This window comes from Eubalaena glacialis, chromosome 11, assembly GCF_028564815.1.
Source record: "Eubalaena glacialis isolate mEubGla1 chromosome 11, mEubGla1.1.hap2.+ XY, whole genome shotgun sequence".
Classification (NCBI taxonomy): domain Eukaryota; kingdom Metazoa; phylum Chordata; class Mammalia; order Artiodactyla; family Balaenidae; genus Eubalaena; species Eubalaena glacialis.
In genome coordinates, this window is record NC_083726.1 from 7,629,039 (window position 1) to 7,645,627 (window position 16,589).

At 55.6% G+C, this 16,589-nt stretch overlaps 2 protein-coding genes across 2 annotated transcripts in view; one reads left to right on the forward strand and one right to left on the reverse strand.

Moving 5' to 3' along the window:
* Positions 1-1,208: 1,208 nt before the first annotated feature.
* On the forward strand, positions 1,209-15,682 carry POLR3H (RNA polymerase III subunit H). Its single transcript, XM_061205898.1, has 6 exons — positions 1,209-1,618; positions 4,097-4,193; positions 10,669-10,755; positions 11,225-11,288; positions 12,703-12,904; positions 14,186-15,682. Exons 1-6 carry the CDS (start codon positions 1,508-1,510, stop codon positions 14,237-14,239), a joined length of 615 nt encoding a protein of 204 aa, XP_061061881.1. The 5' UTR covers positions 1,209-1,507; the 3' UTR covers positions 14,240-15,682.
* ACO2 (aconitase 2) overlaps positions 15,575-16,589 on the reverse strand; it is a 51,733-nt gene continuing 50,718 nt past the window's right edge. Inside the window, exon 18 of the mRNA XM_061205896.1 lies at positions 15,575-16,119. Within this exon, the coding sequence (XP_061061879.1) occupies positions 15,982-16,119 (138 nt within the window). The 3' untranslated portion in view covers positions 15,575-15,981. The remainder of the gene's footprint in view (positions 16,120-16,589) is intronic.

The following is a 16,589-nucleotide window of genomic DNA, read 5'->3' on the forward strand; positions in this document are numbered from 1 at the left end:
GAAACTCCCAGTGCCAGGAGGACAGGAGGGAGGTGAGGCTGGAGAGGAAGGCTGGGTTTAGTCCAGAATTTCTGCATGGACAAAAGATATTCATGAAGGGAAGGCTTTTGTGACCGTGTGGGGGTCAGTTGCAGAAAGGACTTGAGGGCAGGAGCTGGGATGTGTGGTGGCTAAGCTCCAGGGCAGCGATGAAAAGGCCTTCAGGGCAGTAGCTGTGGGAATGGAACGAAGAAGGAAAATTTGAGAGATATTTGAGAGGAAGAAATAATGATCTCCTAAACACTTTTTAAAATTTTATTTATTTATTTATTTATTTATTTATTTATTTTTGGCTGCATTGGGTCTTCGTTGCTGCGTGTGGGCTTTCTCTAGTTGCGGAGAGCGGGGCTACTCTTCGTTGCGGTGCATGGGCTTCTCATTGCGGTGGCTTCTCTTGTTGCGGAGCACGGGCTCTAGGCGCGCGGGCTTCAGTAGTTATGGCACGCGGGCTCCAGAGTGCAGGCTCAGTAGTTGTGGCACACGGGCTTAGTTGCTCCGCGGCATGTGGACCGGGGCTCAAACCCGTGTGCCCTGCATTGGCAGGTGGATTCTTAACCACTGCGCCACCAGGGAAGTCCCGTCACTGAGGTTTTTGTTTTGTTTTGTTTGTCCCAATATATTATCACTTTTCAGTTGAGATGTAATCTGCCTACAATTAAATGCAAAGATCTGAAGTGTTGAGCTGGATGAGTTTTGACAATTATATACAAATATATACAATTATATACATCTCTGTAACCAGCCGCTAAAAGAAGATACAGAACATTTCTATCGTCCGAGAAAGGTCCCGCCAGTCAATTCTCTCCGTTTCCAGAGTACTGTAGGGTCTAAGCATATTGTGTTTGCGTTTGATCACTCTGGCTGCAGCGCAGAGGACGGCCCGAGGCCAGCAAGGAGAGTACTTACTGGCTGGGCGAGAGATGACTGGATTGCACCGAGGTTGTCTAGCAACCTGAGAGCGTTGTCCGAGGGTTGACAGCTGCGCCTGCGGCAGGGAAGGCCCCACCCCACCGCACCCCACCCAGGCCCCTCCCCCGCCCCCGCCCCCGCCCCGCCCCGCCCCGCCCCGCGCAAGAGCCGGTAGGCAGCTCCGCCCCGCGTCGTGGGGGCGGGCCGAGGATTCTTATTGGTCAGTCCTCCGGAAGCTACCGGATTCGGAATCTCGCCCAAAGTCTTGCCGCCGCCGCCTGCGTGTGGGTTCGCGGTGCGTGGCGCTTGGCGAGGGCTGTGTGTGGCTGGCCGCGCACCCCTCCCGCTCGACCCCGAGACCCTGCGGCTGAGCCTCATTTTCCTCTGTAGTAGCGGAGCACGCCCCGCACGGGGCACCCCTACGGTGCAGCCCCATTGCTGGCCTGGGGGCGGGTCGCAGCTATTGGGACGGGACGGAGCGGGCTCGGGGATTCCCACCACCCCAGGCCCCGGTGCGTGACTGACCCACCCGTTCCCAGAGCCCCCCTCGCAGGCCGGGATGTTCGTCCTGGTGGAGATGGTAGACACCGTGCGGATCCCCCCGTGGCAGTTTGAGAGGAAGCTCAACGACTCCATTGCCGAGGAGTTGAACAAGAAGTTGGCCAACAAGGTACTGGGTCCACGGGGTCGCGGGCAGGCCTTGGCACGGGAGGGCCCAGCACTGCCTACCCGCCCGCTGCCGGCCTGGCCATGCCAAGCCTTGGAGTTGGGCAAATAGTTTAACGTCTCAGAATTCGGTTTCTAAGCCTGTGCATGGGATGGGGGTAATCCTTAACCCACTAGGATGTTGGCAGGAATCAAAAGAAAAACTGGGTTTGAAAAAGGCCTTGTAACTGGGAATTGCTAGCGTCCCCACTTCCAAATTACTTTGCAATCTAGGGCGAGTCCTTTACCCCCTCTGGGCCTCAGTTTCCATTTGTAAAATGGAAATAATAATTGCTGTCCAACCATGCATTGCTTCTGTGAAGTTGGATGGTAGTTTAGCTGTAAGGAGGTTTATCCATTCATTCCTGCAAAAAAATGTTTGTGCACCTTTTATGTGCCAGGCTAGCATGCCTTAGTGCTGGGTCCTCAGAGGCCTTCCCATGGCCTTTTCTGAAGCAGCCCTGCCTCTGCAGTTATTCTGTGCCATATCACTCTTTCCTTCTTAGCACTTACCACTCTTTTCTTATTTGTTTACTTGGTTACTGTTTTTCTCTTTCCCTCTCCATGAGGGCAAGTGACTGTTGTCTTCTTCCCCACGGTATCTCCCATATTTAGCCAGAGTCTGGCACAGAGTAGATGTTCCATAATTGTTTATTAAATGAATAAAACAGACAAGCTTCTGCTCTGTAGTGTGATGGGGAAAGCTGATATGGATGAGAGACTCCCACAGTTGAGTGTGTGATGAGAAGTTGAGGTAAATGTTATGAGAACAGGTGTTCACAAGCCGGTGGAATGAAGGAACTTCACCTACAATGAGGGAGACAAGAGGGTTTGCTAGGGAGGTGGTGCTTGAGCTGAGATCTGGTGGTGAGGAAGAACTAACATAGAGGATTTGTTTTTTTTGAGGGGGGAGGTTCTGGGCAGAGAGTAGAGCTGTGCAGGAAGCAGAAACAGCATGTGCAAAGGCCCTGTGGCAGGAGGGACTATCGCACCTATCATGGCATGGAGGGGCTGGTGTGGCCTGGGCAGACGGAGAGGGGAGAGGTCAGGCTGGAAAGTGGTGGGAGCCAGGTCATACAGGGCCTGCAGGACTTCATCGAATAATGGTCTTCATCTGTAGAACAGCTGGAGGTGGTAGGCTGAGAAGGAGAGAGCCGGAGGAAGATTGGCTGGCTGTAGGCAGGAGGCGGGTCCCTTCCATAGAGGCTGAAATCACAGAAGGTGGAGTGTACAGACCTGGGGAGTTGTTGGTGGAGAGAACTCATGGAGTCCTTAGTGGATGGTGTCTGATTACTTTGTGAGGTAAAGGGAGAAGGGGCCTCTAAAGGACAAAGAGAAAAGGTGTGAAAATTACAAGAAGGGAATGTAGTCCTTTTGTGATGCAGGTCCTTCTCTGACCTGTTCAGACAAGTATTTCTTTTTTTTATTGGCCACGCTGCGAGGGTTGCAGGATTTTAGTTCCCTGACCAGGGATCGAACCCGGGCCCTCAGCAGTGAAAGAGCTGGACTGCCAGGGAATTCCCAGACAAGTATTTCTGTATTTGAATCATTGAGTCATTTGAGAGGAGGCCACACAGAAGAGGTCTAAGGTCCAGCCAAGGGCACACATCTCCTTGTGCTTCCAAAGCCAGCCGACTCTGCCTCATTGCCCTGAGGTCTGGCCAGGACTCTGAATTCTCTGAGCTTCTTGCTAATCCTTGAACAGTCCTGCAAGGTCTCTAATTGGGAGGTGATGACGCTGGTGTCAGATAAACAGACACCAAGCGGCTAGTCCTTTGCAGCGTCATGGAGTGGAGATGGGTCATGGGATGTCCTCTGCCTGTTCTCTGCCCAGTTTCAGGGCCTCCCATGTGCCACTCTGCCAGCCTCAGTCCCTGTGGCCACGTCTGTGTGTCCGAGACTTTGTGAGCAGAACAGCGATGAGCTGTGGTCTGACACTTTAAACTGTGAGCTCTAGTATGGAACTGGGGCCTTGGAAAGTGTAGGTTTAACCAGGGGTTCCCCACCACTGATCCTTATTAGTAATGATGATGATCCTTGATTGGTGATTGTTATTTCTAGCAGGTGAGCCGGCTACTGAGCTAGGTGCTTCGCAGCTGTTCTCTTGATTTAACAACCCCACAGCCTGGTATGTCCATTTTTGCAGATGGGGAAACTGAGGCTCAGAGAAGTGACCTTGGAGGTCACACAGGGAGTGGTGGAGCTGGCATTGTAACCTGCATCTGTCATGTCACCAAAGACCTTGTTCTTTCCAGAGCTCAGCATCCTCCCCGAGTTCCTTACCTCAGGCAGTGCCCCAATGCATTTCCAGCTGTAAAACGGAGATAATCATACCTGCCCGGTGGGGGGACGCGGGGGGGGGGGGCGGGGGGGGTGGATCTCAGGAGAGACTGCGCAGGGAGCTGGGCCTCGAGGTCACTGGCTGTGTACACGATGCCCACAGGTCGTGTACAACGTGGGACTCTGCATCTGTCTGTTTGACATCACCAAGCTGGAGGACGCCTATGTGTTCCCGGGGGACGGTGCATCACACACCAAAGGTGGGTGCCCTCCTTCTGGGCATTGGGTTTCTTGGGGCTCAGTTTTCTGTAGTGGGAGTCCTGGTCAGGGTGTTGGGAGACCTGGGGCCTAGTCCTGACTCTGCCAGGAATTTACTGGGTGATCATGGGCAGAATCTTCCCCTTTCTGGGCCTCGGTTTCCTATCTATAAGAAGGGGAGGTAGACAAGGTGATTCTCAAGGCTTCTCCAGCTCTGAGATTGTGGCTCTGTGTCTGTGTCCCCTTTGGTCTTGTGTGTTATATGAGCCCTGCTCTGCCTGGCTCTCAGGCTGCTCAGGTAGGGGGGGGTGGACAGATAGTGGAAGACAATTGGAGTAGGCATTGCTAGCTTAAAAGTGGGGAGAGCGGAGGGGAGCACAGCTGCCCCTCTTGGGGAGGTGGCTGGTTGGGGGTGGGAGACTTTGAGGGACACCAAGACATAATGGTTAAAAGTGTGGCCTCTAGGTTTAAATCCCAACTCTGCTACTTATTTGCTGTGTGTCCTGAGCAGAACATGTAACTTCTCTGTGCCTCTGTTTCCTCTTCAGTAAAATGCAGTTAACAGACTTTATTTTTTTATTTTTTAACAGTAGACTTTATTGTTGTGAGAATTACTAAGTTAATATGTGCAAAGCTCTCAGGACAGGACCTTGGCACAGAGCGAGTGCTTGACGGCTCATCGATTTGAATTGTTTCTCTGATTCTGTGGGTCAGCTTGGTGGTGGTCTTCTGGGCTGGCTTGGCCAGGGCTGGATGGTATAGGGTGGTCTCATGTGTCTGGTGGTTGGCAGACTGGTTGGATGGGGGGCTTCGGCTGGGTTTCACATCTCTGCTCGGTGTGGTGTCCTCTTTCAGTAGGTAGACTGGGCACCAAAGCACAGGTGCTTTTCAGGCCTCTGCTTATATCCCATTGGCCAGAGCAAGTCACATGGCCGAGGCCAGAGTCAAGGGATGGAGAAGGGCTTCCTCTGGATGGGAGGCGCTGCGGTCACATTGGCAAGGGATGTGCACCCCGGATGGGAGGGAGGAGTAGAGGGCGGGTCACCTTGAGGAGAGGGCTCAGGGAGGAAGCGGGGTGTTCTTCTCTCCCCTGCCTGGACAAACCAGATCAGAAGCAGAGGGCAGGGGCGCCACTGAGGTGGTTCGGGGCTAGTCAGGGTGTAGGCATGCCTCTCGCCGTCCGCTGGGCGCTCGCCCGCCTGCCCCAGACCCTCTGAGTCAGAATCTCTGGGGAGGGGCCTGCAGGGATTCTCACACGAGGCCGCGTTTCAGGATCCCTGCCCTGGCCCGTACGGGGGGGGGGGGGTCAGCCTCGGCACAGAGATGTCCGAGCGTTCCAGAATGTGCCGTGAGGCTGCCTGGTGTGTATGTCCAGGAATCCAGAGACTTAATTAGTTCTCACGCATGCCGTCGAGCTCTGGAGAGCTGCGTGTGGGGACCAGGACGGTTTCGTTAGCAGAAAGACCAGTGGGTGATGTGGACACAAGGCCACGAGGGCTCTGAGCCCAGTCTCTGTCGTGGGACAGGGGCCTTGCTGTCCAGGAGACAAGTGGTCAGGGGGCCAGAACTTCAAGAAAAACTCAGAGAAAAAAGTTAAATATGAGGAAATTCTGTCCATTCATTTGGTTGTGTCTGCTGCTTGGTGTAGGACTTCACTGCTGGTTTTCTTATCCACCTCGCTTCACCCTGGGTCCCCTGCGTTCTTGGGAACGAGGTACAGGCGTAGAGCCCAGGGTTAGGCCTGTCACACGGACCCGGAGTTGAATCCTGGCTCTGGCCCCTCTGCGTGGGGACCTCAGGCAGGTGACTACCTTCCCCAGCCACACTTTCCTCGTCTGTAAAATGGGGTTAACACTCGTGGCTACAAGGCCCCTCAGGGCCCGTCGAGCATCGCGCAGGGCGAGTCGTTGGTCTGTGGTGGGGATCGGTGGCCAGGCTTCGAGGCTGAGCACGAGCCCAGGCCCCCCCTCCTGCCACTGCCTCGCCAGGGCTGTGGCCAAGGGTGTGCTGAGCGGGGCTCCGCACCGGGCCTCTGCCTTCGCTTAGAGGATTATTCATTTGCCAGTTGCCTTCTACTTCTTTCTATTTCTCCTTCTACCCAGGCCAGATTACTTTACCTGTCTCTCTGAGACTCACCTCTGGAAAAACGGTGTAATGATAATAGTACCCGCCTCACACAGCCCTTGCGAGGAATAAACGAGAAAAACCACGGGAGGCCTTTGGTCCGGTGCCTGGCACATAGTAGGCGCTCACGACATGTTAGCCTTTGTGACTGGTGACACTGGCCCCGACTGGCCAGCCTTATCCCTTGTCACTTAGGGTACCTCTCCTTGGCACCAGCCCTGTGTTCTCCATGCCCGCCAGGCCGGCTGGACCTGCCTCCTGCCCCCACCTCTGGCTGAACTGGGGCCCCGCTCTGGGCTCTGGAGCAGCCTGTCTTTGTGCCCACCGTTTGCTTTGCTCTTTTCCCTAGTTTTTTAAGTTGTGATAAAACACATATAACAGGGCTTCCCTGGTGGCGCAGTGGTTGAGAATCTGCCTGCTAATGCAGGGGACACGGGTTCGAGCCCTGATCTGGGAAGATCCCACATGCCGCGGAGCAACTGGGCCCGTGAGCCACAATTACTGAGCCTGCGTGTCTGGAGCCTGTTCTCCACAACAAGAGAGGCCGCGATAGTGAGAGGCCCGCGCACCGCGATGAAGAGTGGCCCCCGCTTGCCGCAACTAGAGAAAGCCCTCGCACAGAAACGAAGACCCAACACAGTCATAAATAAATAAATAAACAAATAAAATTTAAAAAAAAAACAAAACACATATAACATAAAATTTACCATTTTTAGTGTATAGTTTGGTGGCATTCAGTGCATTTACATTGTTGTGTGGCCATCACCACCATCCATCTCCAGAACTTTATTGTCTTCTTTTTATTTAAACTTATTATTTTTTAAAATTTTATTTTATTTATTTATTTTTTATTTACTTATTTATTTTTTATTTATTTTTGGCTGCGTTGGGTCTTCGTTGCTGCGTGCGGGCTTCCTCTAGTTGCGGTGAGTGGGGGCTACTCTTCGTTGCTGAGTGCGGGCTTTTCATTGCAGTGGCTTCTCTTGTTGTGGATCATGGGCTCTAAGCGCGTGGGCTTCAGTAGTTGTGGCACGTGGGCTCTAGAGCACAGGCTCAGTAGCTGCAGCACACAGGCTCAGTAGTTGTGGCTTGCAGGCTCTAGAGCGCAGGCTCAGTAGCTGTGGCGCACGGGCTTAGTTGCTCCGCGGCATGTGGGATCTTCCCGGACCAGGGATCGAACCCGTATGCCCTACATTGGCAGGCAGATTCTTAACCACTGTGCCACCAGGGAAGTCCCTTTATTGTCTTCTGAAACTGAATCTCTGTCTCCACTAAACAACAGTTCCCCATCCCCCGCCCCCCAGCCCGTGTCCACCACCATTCTACTTTCTGTCTCTATGAATTTGACTACTCCACGTACCTCATGTGAGTGGAATCATGGTATTTGTCCTTTGTTGAAACTCACCATATCCTGAGGCAGCCCTCCTTATCCTGGGACAAAGTTTGCTCGAGCCTACAACTAAGAACGGGTCTTCCTCTTCTTACTGGTCCTTCAGACCCATCCTTTTTGACTTTCCAGTCTTCCCACCTGCAGGCTAAACATCCCTAGAACTTCAGATGGGGGTCTTGGGAGGTGGCCCGCAACATAGCACCATCCCAGCTGGCCCTCCAGCTGGTCTGTGGCCTCCTATTTTTTTTTTTAATACATTTTTTTTTAATTTAATTAATTTATTTATTTATATTTTTTTATTTTTGGCTGTGTTGGGTCTTCGTTTCTGTGCGAGGGCTTTCTCTAGTTGCAGCAAGCGGGGGCCACTCTTAATCGCGGTGCGTGGGCCTCTCACTGTCGTGGCCTCTCTTGTTGCGGAGCACAGGCTCCAGACGCACAGGCTCAGTAGTTGTGGCTCACGGGCCTAGTTGCTCCGCAGCATGTGGGATCTTCCCAGACCAGGGCTCGAACCCGTGTCCCCTGCATTGGCAGGCAGATTCTCAACCACTGCGCCACCAGGGAAGCCCTATTTATTAATTTTTTTGGCCATGTGGCATGTGGGATCTTAGTTCCCCGGCCAGAGATCGAACGTGTGCCCCCTGCAGTGGAAGCGCGGAGTCTTAACCACTGGACTGCCAGGGAAGTTCCTTCCTTTTTGTTTTTTAATTGAGATATAATTCACATACTATGAAATTCACCCTTTTAAAGCATACAGTACAGTGGCTTTTAGTATATTCACCAGGCTGTGTGACTATCACTACTGTCTAATTCCAGAACATTTTCATCACCCCCAGAAGAAACACCATACTCATTAGCAGTTACTCCCCGCTCCGCCAGCCCCTGACAACCATTAATCTACTTTCTGTCTCTGGATTTGCCTATTCTGGACGTTTCATGTGAATAGAATCATAAAATACGTGGCCTTTTGTGATTGGCTTATTTCATGTAGCATAATATCCTCAAGGTTCTTCCATGTTGTTGCATGTGTCAGTACTTTATTCCTTTTTGAGGCTGAATAATCTTCCATTGTATGGATATATCACATTTTGTTTATACATTCATCTGTTGTCGGACACCTGGGTGGCTCACCATTTGCTTCTGGATGTAATTGTTCCAGCCTTGAGCTCCCTGGGCACAGGATCATGTGTCGTCCTGCCCCTGCAAGTCCAGTGCCCAAATCGGGCCTGGCACAGACCTGGCAGAGGCTCCGTGGGGATTTATTAAAATGAACTGACGTTGGGTCATACAGGGGACAGGATTTTTCCATACTGTGCGTAAGTGACATCTGCCCTCATCTGCTCTCTCCAAGGTCAGCATGCGGCTCTCCCATCTTGAGAAGGCTCAGACGGCTTGTGTTTGTCTCCTCCCAGGGAGGGAGGGGGCACCAGCTGCCTCCTCTCCTTTTCCCACGCTTTCCTGCCTGGTGGAGCCATGGGGAAGCAGCCTGGTGGGGAGCTGGGGGCCAGGTGGACCCTGCTGTCCTTGGGGTGAGGCTGCCAGACCAGGCAGCTGAGGGCACTGGTAGCAGAAGCCTGTTTGGGGATTAAACCTTTCTGAGGAAGGCAGATTCAACCCGGTGGTCCTGTCTCATGGTTCAGAAAGACTTGGGGTCTCCCCTTGGCAGAACAGCTGTGTGACTGTGAGCAGGTAACTCAGCCTCTCTGAGCCACTTGCTTATGCTCACACCGGGGAAGCATGACATCTGACACAGGTGGATTGTGATGGGCACTGGGCGACTGCCAGGGGGCAGTCTTACGGTTATTTACTAGTCCTGGCGGAATTCAGGCCCTAGACACCACCTTTGGGGCTCGGTGGACACCCCCTTTGGGGCGCTCAGCAAGGGGCAGCAGTGATGGAGTGACGGCTTCTGCCAGGCTGTGGAGTCAGAGTCTGTGATGTGGGCACAGACCTTACCTGATATTTTTCTTGGGGTCAGGTGAGTAGGGACCACGTAGGACAGGACCTGAGAACCCACAGAGGCATTTTTGCTGGTTTATTGGCTCCTCCCCCACCCCAAATTCCAGAGCATTTTTAGCATCCTGTTCCAGGTCAGAGCTATGCCTGGGGCAAACTTTGCCAATCAGCAAGAGATGGGGGAACTTGTTTCCAAACCTGGTTCTCTTTGCCAGTTGCTTCTGCCCTTGTTAGAATTTAAAGGAGAGAGCCTGGGCTTCCCTGGTGGCACAGTGGTTATGAATCCGCCTGCCAACGCAGGGGACATGGGTTCGAGCCCTGGTCCGGGAAGATCCCACATGCCGCGGAGCAACTAAGCCCATGCGCCACAACTACTGAGCCTGTGCTCTAGAGCCCACAAGCCACAACTACTGAGCCTACGAGCCACAACTACTGAAGCCCGCGCGCCTAGAGCCCGTGCTCCACAACAAGAGAAGGCACCACAATGAGAAGCCTGCACACCGCAATGAAGAGTAGCCCCCGCTCACCGCAACTGGAGAAAGCCCGCGAGCAGCAACGAGAACCCAACGCAGCCAAAAATAAAAATAAATAAATTTTTTAAAAAAAGAAAAAAAAGAACAGCAGCCTGGTAATTGTAAAAATAAATAAGTAAAGGAGAGAGCCTGGAGGAAGGCTGGAATTGACTTTGGAGTCATTGCTGGCGCAGAATCTGAGCTCAGGTGTGACTGATGGATTTGGGAACCGAGCCTCAGTTCCAGGGCCAGTGCTGCCGGCCTCTTACGGGGGCCAAGTTGTGGCCTCGCCGGGGACGGGGCCGAGGGTCCCTCCGGCTTAGCTAACAGGTCTAGGCCCACGGACGCCTGGCGTGGACTGCTGTGTGGCTTCCTGGTGCCGCCACGGGGTCAGCATGCCGGTGAGTGAGAGTGGACACTGGAAAGCACAGGCCACCCCGGTTGGAGCAGCCCTTCCTCATGGCCTGCTCATCACCGACGTGCTTTCTTCATTCCCAGTTCACTTTCGCTATGTGGTGTTCCATCCGTTCCTGGACGAGATTCTGATTGGAAAGATCAAAGGCTGCAGCCCGGAGGGAGTGCACGGTAATGTTGGCCCTGAGTCCTCACATGAGACCCGGAAGCACGCTGGGGGCAGATGGCGGGGCTAGCCCGCCTCCCTTTAGCTTCTGTGCTGGGCCGCGTGGTCAGGGGAGGGGTCACATAGGGAAAGAGAACCTTCCCGAGCTGACCGAGCAGCTTGTGCGCAAGGGGGACACTCAGCCCCCCATGCTGTAACTGTGAGGACCTAGGCCAGCTGGGGGCCTTCACTGGGAGGCCGTGAGTCAGGACCTCAGGGCAGGCACTGGAGCTGGCAGAGGTGACTCGGGGCCCTCGGCATCCGCCGGTCCCTGTTGTGCAGTGTCCACCTCGGGTTTGGGTGGCTGCGCAGGCTATGGCAAGGCGTGGGGCTCCGGGGTGGGGACGGGACCCAGGGTTCCATGGGCAGCACAGGGTAAGGGCTTGCTTATCCATTCTGAGCCCCGTCTCATGCTGTCACCTGCGTGTCTTCCAGTCTCTCTAGGGTTCTTCGATGATATTCTCATCCCTCCAGAGTCGCTGCAGCAGCCGGCCAAGTTGTATCCTCCCAAGGTTAGAGTGGGTCATGGAGGAGCTCGGGCCTCTCCAAAGGAAGGTCCTCACTCTTCGAGGTGGCCTTGGGTCCTGTGACCTGATGCTGCTGGCCTCTGCCCACCCCTCCAGCTTGCATTTTGCTCTAGAAGCACTGACCTGCCTGTGCTTCTCACACTGACCGTGGCTTCGGCACACCTGCGCCGACGCAGGACTGTCAGGCCTGGTTCCAGCTGACTTCGCTTAGGTTGTCCCTCCAGGAGTCATCTCAAAGGTCACCTCCCTCTAGAGGCCCGCCTGACTGGCCCACCTCCCCCCCTCAGCTAACATTTGAGGGCTTGGCTCTGTGGGTCCTAGGCTGGTTGAAGATTCCCTTTGCTGGCTCCCCCATTGTCCCTGTCCCGGCCCTTGCCTGCTGCACTGGGGTTGCTGTTTCTGTGGGTGCTCACCGAGACCGCTCACCAGGAGGGACCCCATCTTGTCCCGACTGTACCCGCAATGCCCAGCATGGGACCTGGCGCAGAGGGGCAGGACCCGTCTGTGGGGCTGCCACTAGAGGGCAGCATGTCTCTTCGGTGTGGGCTCTGCTGATTGGAGGGGGGCCATACAGCAGAGCCGGCAGTAGGGAGCCGGGGTGCGTGTGTGTGCGTGCGTGCGCGCGCGTGTGCAGGGCAGGGGGCAGGGTCTGTGTGTGGCTCTGGAACTTGTCAGAAAACCTGGCCCAGGCTGGCCTGTCCCTCAGCCTGGTGACCTCCCATCCTGCCGTGTCCTCTTGGAAACTGGGCAAGTCCTTGGGCTGCCTGCTGTCAAGAGTGTCCTGAGGCACGGAGAGGGATGTGGAATTGCACTATGCGGAGAACACTGGCCAGCTTCAGCGAGCACTCGGGCCGACCCGAGGGTCCTGTGGAAAGCACTTTCCACGTGTGCTGTTTTATTGCCTCCCCACCGCAGCCCTGGAGCACAGGCCTTACTGTAATCTGTGTTTTACAGATGGGGACCCTGAGGCACTGAGAGCTTGGTCCTGCCCCTGGTGGGTGGTGGAGCTGAGGTTTGCACTTGGCAGTTGGCCTCTGAGAGGACACACGGGCAGAGTCAGACCCCAGGCACCGAGGGGCTGTGGTCATTCCATGTTGAGGCGGAGCTCGCACTGTGCTCTGGAGCCTCCTTCCTGCTCTGATGTCCCGTGGTGCCTGCCCGGGATCCGTGTTCCCAGCCTGGGTCCTGGTGCCCAGGAGATCCAGCCACTCACTGGGCCAGCCCGACCTTGCCTCTCGCACACGGCGCTGGGCCTGCTTTTCCTGTGACTTCCCAAAGCATCTCAGCCTGGGATTGGATTTTCCTGGGGTGTGCCGTGGGAGGACCCCCCAACACTCGGGGCTCCCCCGTGGCCTGGTTGTTGCCTTGACCCTGCACCCCGCCCAGCGACGAGGCGGAGCAGGTGTGGGTGTGGGAGTACGAGACGGAGGAAGGAGCGCACGACCTGTACATGGACACCGGCGAGGAGATCCGCTTCCGGGTGGTGGACGAGAGCTTTGTGGACACGTCCCCCACCGGGCCCAGCTCGGCCGATGCCGCCTCTTCCAGCGAGGAGCTGCCAAAGAAGGAGGCTCCGTACACGCTTGTGGTGAGCTGTCCTGATGAGACTGCGGGGAACTGCGGGGCGGGAGGACCCAGCAGGTCAGGGTGCAGGTCCCTGTTGTGGGGTCTTGGGCGGTCCCTTCTCCCTGGGGAGCCCCATTTCTGCAGGCCAGGACAGCGGTAATTCTTTTTTTTTCCTTATAAATTTATTTATTTATTTTTTGGCTGCGTCGGGTCTTTGTTGCTGTGCGCGGGCTTTCTCTAGTTGCAGCGAGCAGGGGCTACTCTTGGTTGTGGTGCGGTGGCTTCTCCTGTTGCAGAGCATGGGCTCTAGGCACGCGGGCTTCAGTAGTTGTGGCACGCGGGCTCAGTAGTTAGGGCTTGTGGGCTCTAGAGCGCAGGCTCAGTAGTTGTGGTGCCCGGGCTTAGTTGCTCTGCAGCATGTGGGATCTTCCCGGATCAGGGCTCGAACCCGTGTTCCCTGCATTGGCAGGTGGATTCTTAACCACTGCGCCTCCAGGGAAGCCCAGGACAGCAGTAATTTTTGCAGCGAGGTCATAAAGCTGCCATGGCTGTTGGGGAGGGCAGGGGAGTCAGACCCCTGCCCACAAGAGGGATGACACCAGCAGGACAACAAGGCTGTGGGTCAAGGGGCTGAGAGAGGAAGAAACCAAGGGAGGGGTGATGACCCCCAGGGCTGCTCCCACTACAAACCCACACCGCCTGAGGTGGCAGGGAAGCTGCAACCGGCCAGATCTGACTTGGGTCCCTTTTGTCTTTTACCCTCATGAAGCCAGACAGTGAGCGACACATGACAAAAGTGGGATTTCAGGGGCCTGCTGGTAGGGTTTTCTGGTATAACATGGGCCCCAGGTTGTTCACTTTTAGGGCAGCTGTGTCTTTGTCAGGATTGTGGGTGGTCCAAGGCTTCCCCTCTGCGTGTGTTTGGAGGCTGGGGCTCAAGGTTAGTAGGCCTTTCTGGCAGAACTAGACCACGAGTGGCTCCGAAGCCAGGCCCAGGACTGGTCTGCTGGTGCCTGTGTGGGCCAGGCCTGGGGGCGAGGGGTGAGGGGCTGTACCCTCGGTAAACCAGCACTTTCCTTACACGCTTCAGGAGAGGCTGGGGCAGGAGAGGGGAGTCTGGACCAGCTGGGAGTGCTGGTGCAGCTCCTGGATGTCCCCAGAGCCTCCTGGCTGGGGTGTGCCCCACCCTCCCTTTGGCCTGTGCTGGGCGCCTAAAAGGAAGGGCCCCCTTTGCCTCCTGTCCAGGTTGGCTCCAGCTCCAAAGGTAGATGAAACATGCCTGTTCTCTCTCTACCCCTGGCAGGGCTCCATCAGTGAGCCGGGCCTGGGCCTTCTCTCCTGGTGGACCAGCAGCTAGCACGGAGGCTGGACGCTGGACCCTGCCCAGCCCTCGGGAAGGTGGTTCTGCAGACGCCAAGGAGCAGCCGGTGCCCTGCCAGGCTGTCCCCTCCCCTCCTCCTCCCAGACCTACCCCGCCAAGTCCCACCGTCCACATGGACTTCGCCTGTCAGTGACAACAAAGATATTTAATAAATGATGGCCGCATCGGTTGGGAGAGCCACCCTTGTCTCAGTGTTCTAAGGTTACCGAGTTGCCACAGCTGGGACAGTTCCTCACCCCAGATCACTTCTGGAGATGACTCAATGGCAGGACTTGGGGTTTGAGAGATCCAGGCTGCCTCAGGCTATGCTCTGGGCCAGCTGAGCTTGGTGGCTCCATAAAGTAACACAGAGAGCAAGAGGCTGGCCTGGGGCAGCTGCCAGTTGCTGACCAGAGTCTGACCTTTAAGGGAAAAACCATCTTCTTCCCACCAACATGTGGAAGGTGGGGCGGCCTGGACTCAGCTGACCAGCTCCATCAGGAAAGTGGATGCTGTGGATCTTGCTGGCCCAAAGGGGTGAGAGCTGGTGACCTGCTGTTGTTATTCCCCCACCAGCAGTACAGCAGGAAGCCTCGGGCCAGCTGTCACTTTCCAACCTTGGCCATGCCAGGAACAAACACCCTGTGGGTCTGTCTGCTTGTGATGCGAGATCCTGGCACCAGGGCAAGCACCCCATCATCATTTACTCAGCAGAATGGCTTTGCCAGAGTCCTTCTGTCCCTTCACTCATTTCTGCCAGGAATTTTTGCCGGGACCGGGACATCGTTTTGTAGCACCCACCCAACGCCATGTTTCTGTCAGGCAAGTCTTGTCCTGATGAAGGAATCTCCATGGAGCCTGCCTCCTGCCCTGGCCTTTCTGCTCACGTGGACACAGGGCCGTGGAGGTATGGGTAGTGCCAGTGGACGGTGCTCCAGGGAGAGGAGCAGTTGCAGAGCAGTGCCTGCGGCCTGTACTAAACAATAGGGAGCAGTACACATATGGACTAGCTGTGACCTTGGACATGGTGGTCTGTCTGTAAAACAGACACTCTCTGGGCGTTTGAAAGGCAACTCGATGCCCAGGGGAAGTGGGGGCTGCATCTTGGGTCAACCGCCCCCCCCACCCCGGCCCATCAGGGAAACTACATTGGGGAGCGTGTGGGCGTGGGGAGGGGAGACTGCAGGCAGAAGCGGGACGGGAAGGAAAGTGGGAAGTCGAGTGACGGGTCCGGCTGTGGTGTGGCTGTCAGCGCCCACTGACTCTGGCTGTGAAGGACCCCCCCCGCTCCACAGGCTGGAGTTGGTAACAGCACAGACACCACCACTCACGAAGGAACACTCACGCAATCCGGATTCTTATTTTCCTTAGAAGAGCAAAAGGATCTTTCAAACCCTTCAGCCACCAGTGAAATGATCGTGCAGGAGAAAAACTTTAGATGGGAGTCTGTCATTAAAAATAAATACAGTTGCACAAAGCTGCTCAAGATCCGAATCAAACTAAAAACAGGAAGGTGGGGGGTGGATACGTTGTTTTAAGAACCTCCCCACCCCCACCTGTGGGTCACTCCATGGGTGGAGGGAAGAGAGGGCAGGAGGCCTGGCCACACCATCTCGGTGGTGAGCGAAGCCACAGCTGGATCGGATCAGATCCGGTTCTGGTGACGCAGAACTGCACTCGTGACACCAGAGCTGGGTCCGAGGAGCAGGACGGGTGGGCGCTGGTGGCAGAGCAGGACCTTACTTCTGCTGCAGCTCCTTCATTCTGTTCAGAGCACTGCCGGCGCGGAACCACTCGATCTGGGTCTCGTTGAAGGTGTGGTTCAGGAGGATGGTCTCCTGGGTCCCATTGGGGTGCTTGATGATGCATTTCAGGGGCTGTGAGGAGGAGGAGGGAGGCAGGTGTGGGTGGACTGGCTCTTGGGAACACGGCCCTCGGTTCTGGTAGAGGGTCAGGAGAGTGGGTCACTGCTCTGGGGCCTTGGGGCCAGCAAGGTGAACCAAATCCTAGGCCAGGTCTGGGCCTCGGTGGCCATGGTAAGACCTAGATGGCTTAACTCCTGGGGCCAAGAGGGTCCTGCCGGGCGTGGGCTGTTGGCCTCTGAGTGCCAAGCCTGGGCTAGTGAGTGGACAGTAGGAGGGCCTGAGCTGGCTCTACCCTCATCTCTGGGAAGGCATTTCCTTCCCTCTCTAGGGGGGTCACCTGGATAATTTAGGGGCCCTTCTAGCTGGAACAGAGGTTCATGGGAGGAGGTGCAGGTGGGGCCAGGTGTAGAAGGAGGGGAACCAAGGTGGCTGCCCCCTCCATCCCCCTCCCCTCTTAGGAGGGCCCTGGGGGAAATGCGCTG